Here is a 13030-nt window from a genome sequence, read left to right as displayed (position 1 = left end):
CTCAACCAGCATTAACTGTCCCTGTATTGTCTGACCAGGTGCAACAGGCATGGAACTCCATCCCACAAGCTACACCTGGCACCTGTATAATACAATGCATGCACATATATGCTTGCATTCAATATTCTGATGTTTATACTGGTTGTTAATGTACCAGTATTTCACATTTGCAATGGCTTTTCTCACGCTTAAATTAACCTGTAAATTTGCAATGTGAATCACTTAAATAGATTACCTGAGCAAATGATTCCCAAAATTTCATTACTCTACATTTGTTATTTCTTATTGTTGGGATTTTTTTCCGTCAGTGTGATTGCTGGTGGTCAGGTTTGAACTGGTGACCCACAGCATGTAAGCCAGCAACATTTCCCACCATGCCACATTGCAAGTACCTCTGCTTGTGACAGTATTAATAACCACTAAGTAGTTTGACCTACACCTGCCATGAAACAGCTGAAAGCAATTTTGAAAAGCAGTTACAATCATTGCATTAGCATAAAATCTTTGGACATGTACTATTAAACCCTGTGTCGAATCTGCTGTTTACTGTTGATTGTGCCAACAGTGACTCTTGCTCTGTGAAAAATCTTTCGTGGTAAAGTTAGTTTGAGAAGAGTCCTGCCGCTCATTCATGCATTGAGTATGACTGCTTTCTCTGAATCTAAAGAGTTATTCTGAACTAATTTATATTGTCACTGTTTATTTCTACATCTAAATCAACATCTACATAAATACTCCGCAAGCCACCATATGACGCATGGTGGAGGGTACCAGCTACCACTACTTGCCATTTCCTTTCCTGTTCAACTCGCAAATAGAGTGAGGGGAAAAATGACTGTCTGTATGCCTCCGTATAGCCTAATTTCTTGTATCATATCCTCATGGTCCTTGCAGCCAGTTTATGTTGGCAGCAATGGAATTGTTCGGCAGTCAGCTTCAAATGCCGATTCTCTAAATTTTCTCAATAGTGTTTCTCAAAAAGAATGTTGCCTTCTCTCCACAGTTTCCCATTTGAGTTCCTGAAGCGTCTTCATAACACTTCCATGTTGGTCGAACAAACTAGTAACAAATGTAGCAGCCTGCCTCTGAATTATTTCGATGTCTTGCTTCAGTCTGACCCAGTACAGATCCCAAACATTCATGCACTACCCAAGAACTGGTCACACCAGCATCCTATATATTTGATCCTCCTTCCAGGTGAACCACTCTTTCCGAAAATTCTCCCAGTGAACCGAAGTCGACCATTCCACCTTCCGTACCACAGTTCTCACAAGCTCGTTCCATCTTACACCACTTTGCAATGTTATGCCCAGATATTTAAGCAGTTTTACTGTGTCAAGCAGGACACTAGCAATACTGTATCCGAACATTACAGGTTTGATCTTCCTACTCATCTGTATTAACTTTCCACATTTAGGACTAGCTGCCATTCATCACATCAACTGGAGATTTTGTCTAAGTCATATTGTATTTTCCTACAGTCACTCAACTTCAACGCCTTACCATACGCCACGACATCATCAGCAAACAACCACAGATTGCTGCCCACCCTGTCTGCCATATCATTTATGTATGTATGTAGAGAACAACAGTGATCCTAACACACTTCCATGGGGCACTCCTGACAATATCCGTGTTCCTGATGAACACTCACCATCGAGGGCAACACACTGGATTCTGCTATTTAAGAAGTCTTTGAGCCACTCTCATATCTTTGAACTTAGTCCATATGATCATACCTTCGTTAACGGTCTGCAATGGGGCACCATGTCAAATGCTTTCTAGAAATACAGAAATATGGAATCAGGCTGTTGCCCTTCATCCATAGTTCCCGGTATATCACGTGAGAAAAAGGCAAGCTAAGTTTCACACGAGCAATGCTTTCTAAAACAATGCTGATTTGTGGCCATAAGCTTCTCAGTATTAAGAAAGTTTATTATATTTGAACTGAGAACATGTTCAAGGCTTCTGCAGCAGACAGAAGTTAGAGACATTGGTGTACAATTTTGAAGGTGTTCTTTTACCCTTCTTATATATTGGAGTCACCTGTGCTTTTTTTCCAGTCACTTGGAAATTTGTGTTGGGCGAGCGATTTGTGATAGCAGCCACGTAAAGGGCCAATGCCGTAGAGTACTCCTTGTAAAATCAAACTGGAATTCCATCCAGACCTGGTGATTTATTTGCTTTCAAATCTTTCAGGTGTTTCTCTATGCCAGGTATGCTTATTACTATGTCTTCTATACGGGAGTCTGTCTGATGGTCAAATGACAATATGTTTCTGTGATTCTCCTGTGTGAACTATTTCCTGAAAGTGAAGTTAGAAGTGTGGCTTTCATTTTGCTATCTTCAGCTGCCACACCAGACTGATCAACAAGGGATTGAATGGAAGGCTTAGACCTATTTTGTGATTTTATGTAAGACCAAAATTTTCTCAGGTTCTCTAATAGATCTTTTGCTAAGATATGATGGTGGTAGTTGTTGTATGCTTGATGCATAAATCATATCACAGCACGAACCTCTGCTAACGTTTGCTTGCTGCCATTTGTGCGTTCCCTTTTGAACCGAGAGTGCAACAGCCTCTGCTTCCTCAGAATCCACCGAATTTTGTTATTAAACCATGATGTGTCTTTTCCTTCCTTTATCCAATTCCTAGGCACATAACCCTCCAGACCACGATTTACAATGTGCTTAAACTTTACCCACAATTCCTCTGCATCCATCTTACTTGAACTGAATGATACCAATTCACTGGCTTAGTGAGATGCTATTAACTGCTTATGTCCTCTTTCTAGCAGACACACTCTCCTAGTCTTCTTGGCTGATTAATTAACTTTTGTAATCATAGTTGCTATCATGACATCATGATCATTAATCCCCATTTCTGTACTGACAATGTCAATAAGGTCCAGTCTATTTGTAGCTACAAGATCTATTTCTATTGCATGTGGGCTGCCAAGCTAGCTGCTCAGGACAGTTTTCTGAAAGTGTGTTAAAAAGTATTTCTCTGCAACCCCCGTAATGAATTCATAGACATCCCAATCCACACTTGGCAGGTTAAAGTCGCCTCCAACTAGTATTGCATGATCTGTGTATTTACATGCTATTGACTGTAGGCTTTCTTTGAATGACTCTAGAACAGTCACAGCAGAGTTAGGTGGCCAGTAAAAACCTGCAACAATTAACTCAGTTCCCGTACATCTGATATATGTGACCAGATGACTTTACTGTTACACTCAACTTCGACCTCAGTAGAGACAATATGTTTATCAACTGCAGTGAACACTCCCCCTCCTATGGCCTTTAGTATGTCTTTCCTTTATATGCTTGAGCAGAGGGACAGTGTTTCTCAAACTTCACTGAGGAATAGGTTCCTGTCATACTTAAATTATGTCACTTTAGCAAAGTACTAGTTGGGAAAGATCTCAGTGAATAAATGAAAAACTGGAGGGATTTTGTGGCCAGTAGCCTAGTTCTCACTGAACTTTTGTCAGGTGTTCCCCATGTGGTCTGATTTGCAGTATATCTTTTACTACCCTGCAGAGAGTCAACAAAATCTCTGCTACATAGTTGCTACAGTCAGACTGTGAAAGAGGTTGGTGGGCTTTGGATGACTGTATTCAAAAACAATTTCCTGTCATGAACGAGTTAGCAAAAATTTTCAGATTATTGTGTGAAGAACACTTGCTTTGCAGATGATTTGTTAACTTGGAGATGTGTACTACTAAACAATTCTGTGTAATAATTTATTATGAAATATTGCTAAGCAATTAAAATATTAGGAAAAACTGTGTCTTTGAAACCAATCAATAAAAATGTATTTAATTATGGTAGACATTTACAACAGATGCAACACATTTAGCTTTTCAAATAAATAAAAATGTATTTAATTACGGTAGACATTTACAACAGATGCAACACATTTAGCTTTTCACTTTAATATTGAAATAATATTTTCTTGTGTGGTTCTCCTCATAATTGAAATTGACACCCACTTTTTTGTAGTTTTCCTTTCAGATATTTACTTTCTGCTGCAGCTATCAGTTGAACTTGTTGATCTTCTGCTGGTACAGATTGCTCGCCCATGGTAAGCCCTTAAGATTTGATTCTTAATATGAGTGTTGTATCACTGTCATACTAATTTAATTGTAATAACTGTTTGCCAGTTGAGACTTAAGATTGTTTCTTTGGAAAGCCATAATATACCTATTTTGTTAGTCATCATCTCCTGAATGCTGTGCCTTGTTGCTGCAGTCATTATCCCTAACATTTTGCTATCCTATAGTGTTGATATATTTTAAATATTACTGAAAAATAACTTTTATTTTTTTGACATATTTCTGCTGTGTGACACCTGCCAAAAAGATATGACTTGAACCAGTTTAAGATACCATGACTAACAAATTCTGCCTCAATGCTATCCACACATTGTCAAAAAATACAATAGAACTTACAGTTCCTAAGTAAAACAGTCCATATAGCAAACAATGGTTAAAATACGTCAGGCATTTCTAAATTCTCCTTAAAATCAACTTGGACAAGTTGGCTATTTGTACTGTCAGGTACTGAGTGTTCTCCACCCTCCACAAAACTTTCAAAGTGGCAGCAATTGGCACATTCTATTTATAGCTTATGACCTCATTTAACTTTATAAAGTGATGTTCGGGTTCTCACTGTAGTTTTTTACTTGTAAATACATGTAGCCTTATCTTGACTTTCTGATTCCGATTTTGTGTCATGTGCATTCTACAACAAGCAAGCAGGAAATATTCTGTGTCTGTCTAAGGATGATTTAATTTGATTGAATTCACTCACATCATACAGAAATTGGTCTTGATTGTCATTGGTTGATAATTTAAGCAGGGACCATTATTGGCTTCATTTCTGATTTGTGTGGATCCTAAGGAATGTGCACTTCTCCATATATCTGTCTATGATGTTACAGTGCTTCTGATATTCTCTTCTGCATATCAACAATATTCACTTCACAGTACAGTAGTTTGTTATCTTCAGTCCGATATTCCTATTTCAATAGCATTACTGAGTGTGGATGCATAAATTTCACTTCAGGTACTTTACAAAGAAAAGAATTTTGTACTGTGCTTGGCTGGCGAAAATGTAAGGATATTGTACATATAAGTGAATGAAATATTTACAGTTTGTGATGCTGATGTTGCTGCTTACATTACTTGAGGATCCTTTACAAGAAACATCACACTTCTTTCATATTTTTAGTCTTTCAGATCTGAGGGTCATCCTGTTAATTGATAATTCCTGTTTGAAGGCAAAGGCTACAGTAGATCTGTAATATATCCCATTATTTAATTACTTATATTGTATCGCACGAGTTTTCAGTTGTGCCGTTTGAACTTAAATCTCCTTCAGGCTGTCATTCTCTAAACAGTGGTTATATGTTTTGAATTTTCCTTCAATTTTTTTTTCCAGGGGTAGTGTGGGAACTCAGTCAGAAAGCCGAGTAGAAAGCACTTCCAACTCGAGCCACAACATGAGGGATCAAATTTCACATTCCCGACCCCGGGGAACGGGGTCATTTCGCTTCTATGCACGGCGTGGCAGTGGTGCACAACGACCAAGTGATGGATACTCAAGGCAGACGTCAGCTGGAGCTTCAGGAACAGTTCATCCCAATCCAGCAAGAACACTATCAAGGCACAGAACTGGCCGGTCACTTGGACGTGGCCCTTGGGTGAATCGCTTTTCTGGTGCGCCAACTAGGTTCTTGCCAGGTAATGTGAGTTACGCTCTTGCACACATTGGTATCTAGAAGCAGTAATTTTATGTGGACACAGATGTTAAGTCACATACGTTCATCAACCATTTGACATCCACATCCAGTCCTAACAGCGTGTCAATGGATTATGAGTTTAAGCTATACACAAAACATTAACACTGAATTGAAAGTGTGCTTCTCTATTGAAAAAGGCTGCAATCATCTAAAAACAGATAGCTGCTTGACTACACTGAAATGTCTGCTTGTTAGAACAGTTAAAAGAATTACTGAGTAAACTGCATTAGTACATTCACATGGTTGAATTAATTGTAAGGCCAGTTTCTGCTTTTACACGTCTTGCAACTCAGTCCTCACTTTAATTTCCTACCAAAAACATCACTCTAAAGCCCATTGTCCAGTAACGTGACAATTGTTGTAAGGGCCAGTAGTGTGCAAGTTTCAGGTTGAGGTTATTGTCTTCACATGTGCTTTGCATATTCTCTAAATCCGTCCTTTCCTCTATAATCTTTTGTATCATTAACTAAATGCTGCTCTCAGTTTGTATTCTGATTGTGTCATATTTAATAAAGTTATAATTAAGAATGCAATGTTGTTGTGGAACCCAGCTATCCAACCAAAATGAACATGTACGAGTATCCAACCAAAATGAACATGTATGACGGCAAACGCAAAAGAAACCTAACTAAGTTTTCAGTGGGCAAAGCTTTTAAAGGACTGCATTTTGCTACCACAAGTGGATAGAGCTAACATTCCAGAATCAGTAAGCCAAGTGCCATCACTGAAGGAGGTCAGGACTAATTCAGCAGAGTTTATAGTGACAACTGTTTCGTGTTGTGATGTTCACCCACTTTACTTCCTCATTGATTGCCCTCAGTGTAGACGTACTGTGTTGCTATACTGGCTGAAAAATGGGGGTGGAATTTCAACACTGGCTACTGCAAATAATGTAGGCAACAGGTGCACAGTTTCATTTCACAGTTCTTTACTTTCACTGTTCACAACCCACCCACCCCGATATACGCAGATAATATGGCCAATTAACTATTGGTAAATATCGTTAAGCCACATTGATAGTTTGCAGGCATATGTCAGCATACTGCTACAATAGTTTGCAGTTGAACATCTGTGAGGAGTGAAATGTAACCATACAGTTCACAGTCTCTCAAATAATTTAACAGACACTGTCACTGTATTAACACATGGCCTATTTTTGTTACACTTATTTCACGGTTAAGTTGATGCATTGTTGTTGTTCTAACCAACACAGGTTTCTTGTCTGAAACTTGGCTGTGGGCTCACTGTCTTGGGACCAATAATCGGGCCTTTAGATATCATCACAATAATAGCTGCTGAAACTACACATTGTGTGAAGCTAAAATTACAGAAATTACAACTGAAACAAGTCACTCCATTAATTGAATCCATCAGAAAATTGTATCTTTTCTAACAATTTCTCCTACTACAAGGGTTAAGCCTTATTATTTGTTTAAATCATAAAATTAACAGATATAGTTATACAAACAATACTTTTGATGAAACTGGTAATAACTTTTGAATTAATTAAGCACTTTGCTAACATTTATTCTAATAGAGCCAAATAAGAATCTTAGTGATTCTTTTTCCAAATGTTTGTAATTAGTACAGAATTTATAGTTGTTTAGAAGTCAACAATAGAATTTAAGTTCTGAAACAATTACTGATTTCACCCTATAACAATAGTATTAACTAGGAATAGTTGAAATAAATTAGAAAATCAATTACATACATAAAACTAAGCACAAAATTATATCTGGTGTTATATTCTTTAAAACTGAGGGCGATCCTTTCTCTTTTATGAAAATGCAGATTATACTCACATATATTAATGGTAATTAGTCAAAAATGAAAAAAAAAATGAATGTAGGGAGGCAGATGGCAGAACAAGAGAGGAAGTAGATATATCCCAGTTTGCATTGTCACATCACCACCGCATTGGGTTGACCAGATAAATATTGCCAATAGCTAACTGGGCACTTCAGTGACCACAAATGACCCCAGAAATTGGGTTTAGCAATCTACACACAAAAAATATTACAAACGAAATCTTATCAAAACTACAGTACATTTTTTTTTTTCCTTCAATTTCATACTTGCATGAACAGGCCATACAAAAATCCCTGTACAAAATATTTACATATAGTGTATTGTACAATGGAACAAAATATCCACAAGTTATATTTTTAATACAAATTAGGCATGTTCATTGTAAGTGATGTAATTTTTGGTAAACAAAGATTACATTTTAAGATAAGTATCACTTTATAAAGTCCTGTCTTGCTTAAAAATAAATAAATAAACCCTGATGGTTTGTAAAAAGTTTAATTACACTGTGCATTGTAATTCACTTTTTAGACAGAAAATTTCTCTTGCTTAATGTTTAGTATTTTTCATAAGCACTTTCACACTTTTAATGAGCTTTAACACATTTTCTCACCAAGTTTTCCATGCCTTTAACAGGTCCAAGTGGCAGCTAGTAATGAAATGAATTGCTGTCAGTTCCCTTGGAAGTGGTTCTCTTCCTCCACAGTATATGAAAAAATTAGACCGAAAATGCCCTACCTTAGTACACTTACTTTTACTTTTAAATATAAGGAAAAAATGTTTCGCACTAACGGCAAATAATGGTCATTACTTCATAAATAAATACATTACATACTCCTCATAACATCACAATAATTAGCACTAAAATTGACTGTAGTACAAAAGGTGGAGACTGGTAAAAATTTTAAAAATCAGGTGCACATTACACTATAAAACATTACTCTAGGTCATAACTTTGTCTGAAACTGGTTAAACTTGAAAGACTCTTGTTTCTTTTCCACTTGCAAAATAGCAAAAACTCAAGATGTGCAATAGCATAGATTTACTAATCATTATGTTGTGAAAAAAGAATAGAGTCACCATCACATAAATTAAGTACTACTCAAATCAAAATTAAGCTTATGGAAGTTGTACGAAATCATTGCCCTACTTCTCCTCTCAACTCTGAGCACTACTCTCCTACAACCAGAAAATTAAATCCTCACAAGATCACAAAATGTTGCCAAATAGTTGACTTGTCAGATTATTCACACCAGGCTAGCACCACAAACCACAGTTATCAGTTAATCATCAAAATTACTTTTCATTGTTCCAGTATTACCACTTTAAGCTCATAATCCCTCGGAACACAAATAGAAGTTTTCAGATAACCTATAGATTCAATGATGCAGCATTATATGACTTGTACCTCAGCAAAATATTGCTCTTTCTGTTAAGCTCTCATTCCGAGCTGCAGTGCCATGAATTGCACAATATACACAGTACCCAATGTTGCCTTGTTCAAAATGTAGATCCTCAAATAGTTACACTACATTTGCTTGTATACAGTTATTTTTTCCTTTACTCAATCATGTCTATCAGTTTCAGTATTTTACTTACCTTTCTTACTTTGTTAGCCATTGGAGTGCATTCTCAAAAAATATCCCTACTGCAGAGACAGGCTCCCTAACCATTAAGACCCTAACGTTATTCATTATTTTACTATTTCAGTATTGTTTCATTATCTAATAAATAAACACTTGCTCTGCTTATCCAGTGAAAAATTGATTCTCCTGGAAAACACTCCACAGTAACAGATCCTTATGCTAAGGCAAGCTTAACGCTCATTACTGATAAGAAAAATTATCACTTAGAAAACTATTATTTCACTGTATTCCATCAAGTTGCTTAAGATTCTAGCCTGAAGGGTGATATACATACAAATCTCCAGGCAACTATGTTTTAAGTTGTAATTCCTTAATGTTAGAAAAGGCTGTACCATGACACACTTCTATAGGTAGATAGTTATCTCCATATACTGATTGCACTGAACAGAGACACTTCTGTTATACCATAATTAACATTAAGATCTCATATTGAAGATGGTTTTTACTGCATATTGCCTCTGCTGCTACACTAATGAGCTGATTACTTCAGATGGTAATGTTTTCAGATAAGCTGCACCTTCTCCTCCACATATGCTGTCACCTTTTATTTTCTGTTTACCTTACCTCTTTGTTTGACAGAAATTCATTAATCATGGTACCAATTTACTTTCTTGCATCCTCTTATGACTCCAATACTGATAACTAACACACCATAATATATATAGATGACACTAGAGAAACTTTTTCTAAAATATTTCTATACTTAAATATCCTGCTGTACAAAATCACATGACTATCAGAGAGAGCTTAATTCTGATTCACTTACAAACTACAGATAGGATAGGAGAAGAGTTTGACTGCCTCAGGGAACATGAAGAATGAGACAGATGGCTGGGGTAAGCATTATTGCCAAATAATGAATCCAACACAGAATGTTGAACCCGTACTTGGTTGTAGTGTCTTATTTCTGGTTCAGTACACATTATGGTAAGTCCCTACTCTCCTTTTATGAGATTAACATTGCTACCTACACCATCATTCAACACCTCACTGGAATGATTAATTGCACTTGTCCTACCACTATCATTTGCATTATCCTTACCTGTGATTACAGCAGATTCATATGCATGTGGCTCTTCATCACTACCTGCTCTAGTGTGAGCCAAAACTGGAGCATTATCTAGTTTAAACAGTTTGATCCAGGATTAAAATCATCTCCCCCATTTCTTTTACTTGAATTTCTCCTACTATTTCCATGCCCATCTGGCTATCCTCCACCAAACCATTTCCTGAATTTCTATTATAATTAGTCCTGTTCATCCTATTTGCCTGAAATTCTCTCCCTGATTGATTATTGTCATCAAAATTCCTCCTACGATTTTCCACTGAGGGCTTCACCCTCTCCACTTTATCAAAATAATTCAATAAATCGATAATATTAACCCTAGGGGCAGGTACAACAATTCTGTAACTTTATGAGGCTACTAACTTTCTAAACCCATAATTATTGATTCACTTCGTAGCTCTTAGTCCAAATATTTCAGTTAATTTATCCAAAGCTGAAGAAACCTTAGAGTCGAATCTCTCTCCTCCCCAAAATTCACTCAAAATTCTCTGCTGCTTCTCATTGTACCAATATTCATCTAAAAATGCTTTCTCCAAGCTTTGCCACAAAGAACAGCTATCAGGTACCTGAGCTGCCCATCCAAAAGCATCCCTTCAAAAAACCTCTTACAAATGACATTTTCTCTTTGTCATTCCATGTTTCAGGCAAAGTCCCTAATGAAATCCAGAGGATGCACTACCCCATATGGTTTAAAATTATTAAATTTCTTATAACTAACAAATGAAGGACTGTTTGGAACACTACATACTCTATGCTTTTGATTTTGTACCTCTTCCATCTTTTTCTCTATTTCAGCCAATTTTGAATCTACATTTTTATTTACTTTTATGAGTTTTTCCTCTACCACTACTGCACACTTTGTTTCTACCTCTGTTTCTAAATCATTTTTAATCTGATCATTTTGGTTTTCAAGTTAAAACCTGTTTACACCACAAAATTTCCTTGCAGCTTTGACTTCATCTTTACACTCTTTTTCAGAAGCCTCCACCCTCTTACTGTAGTCATCACAAAGCTTCTTTCTCTCTTCTGCGCTAGAAGTACTGCTTCTTGCGAGGATAATTTAATGTTGTGAAATGTAGCTAACATCTTTAGAGTCTGTATAATATCTTGCTGTCTCCATCAATTGCTGCCCAAAAGTACTAGTGGGAGTGGTGCCTGTTCCTCAGCTGTGTGTGGTAGATGATGTCTGTAAAAACTGAGCATCCCAGAAACCGGCATAACTGTTTCTATACTTCTGGAAGTGCTACTGCCTGCAGTGTGTCAGCTTTGGATTGCAAAGGTTATTTGATACCCTAAAAGATCCACTGCTTCTTTGCAAAGGACACATTTATCTTTGATTATCTGCAATCCATGGTCAGCAGGTCTTCAAGAAATCGTTTGTAAGAAGATTTCCTGCTCAGAAGCAGAAGTAAAAATAAATTAACACATCATCCCAATATGCAAAACAAAAGTTCGAACATACTCAAATAGGCCAAAATGTGTTATAATTGCAGTCTTTTTCACATCTTCTGGTGCTAACGGAATCTGAAGAGATCATCATCATCATCATCATTTAAGACTGATTATGCCTTTCAGCGTTCAGTCTGGAGCATAGCCCCCCTTATACAGTTCCTCCATGATCCCCTATTCAGTGCTAACATTGGTGCCTCTTCTGATGTTAAACCTATTACTTCAAAATCATTCTTAACTGAATCCAGGTACCTTCTCCTCGGTCTGCCCCGACTCCTCCTACCCTCTACTGCTGAATCCATGAGTCTCTTGGGTAACCTTGCTTCTCCCATGCGTGTAACAAGACCCCACCATCTAAGCCTGTTCGCCCTGACTGCTACATCTATAGAGTTCATTCCCAGTTTTTCAGTGATTTCCTCATTGTGGACACCCTCCTGCCATTGTTCCCATCTACTAGTACCTGCAATCATCCTAGCTACTTTCATATCCGTAACCTCAACCTTGTTGATAAGGTAACCTGAATCCACCCAGCTTTCGCTCCCATACAACAAAGTTGGTCGAAAGATTGAACGGTGCACAGATAACTTAGTCTTGGTACTGACTTCCTTCTGCAGAAGAGAGTAGATCGTAGCTGAGCGCTCACTGCATTAGCTTTGCTACACCTCGCTTCAAGTTCTTTCACTATGTTGCCATCTGTGAGAATATGCATCCTAAGTACTTGAAACCGTCCACCTGTTCTAACTTTGTTCCTCCTATTTGGCACTCAATCCATTTATATTTCTTTCCCACTGACATTACTTTCGTTTTGGAGATGCTAATCTTCATACCATAGTCCTTACATTTCTGATCTAGCTCTGAAATATTACTTTGCAAACTTTCAATCGAATCTGCCATCACAAGTAAGTCATCCGCATATGTAAGACTGCTTATTTTGTGTTCACATATCTTAATCTCACCCAGCCAGTCTATTGTTTTCAACATATGATCCATAAATAATATAAACAACAGTGGAGACAGGTTGCAGCCTTGTCTTACCCCTGAAACTACTCTGAACCATGAACTCAATTTACTGTCAACTCTAACTGCTGCCTGACTATCCATGTAAAGACCTTTAATTGCTTGCAAAAGTTTGCCTCCTATTCCATAATCTTGTAGAACAGACAATAACTTCCTCCTAGGAACCCGGTCATATGCCTTTTCTAGATCTATAAAGCATAGATACAATTCCCTGTTCCACTCATAACACTTCTCCATTATTTG

General features: G+C 37.2%; 1 protein-coding gene across 1 annotated transcript in view; it reads left to right on the top strand.

Moving 5' to 3' along the window:
* LOC126155481 (uncharacterized) overlaps nt 1-13030 on the top strand; it is a 330938-nt gene that overhangs the window by 259710 nt on the left and 58198 nt on the right. Inside the window, 2 exon segments of the mRNA XM_049916231.1 lie at nt 4003-4084; nt 5443-5744. Of these exon segments, the coding sequence (XP_049772188.1) occupies nt 4003-4084; nt 5443-5744 (384 nt within the window).

Source organism: Schistocerca cancellata, chromosome 2 (genome assembly GCF_023864275.1).
Source record: "Schistocerca cancellata isolate TAMUIC-IGC-003103 chromosome 2, iqSchCanc2.1, whole genome shotgun sequence".
NCBI classification, from domain to species: domain Eukaryota; kingdom Metazoa; phylum Arthropoda; class Insecta; order Orthoptera; family Acrididae; genus Schistocerca; species Schistocerca cancellata.
Note: the sequence above shows the minus strand (reverse complement) of the source record. Positions and strands in the feature narration are given on the sequence as shown.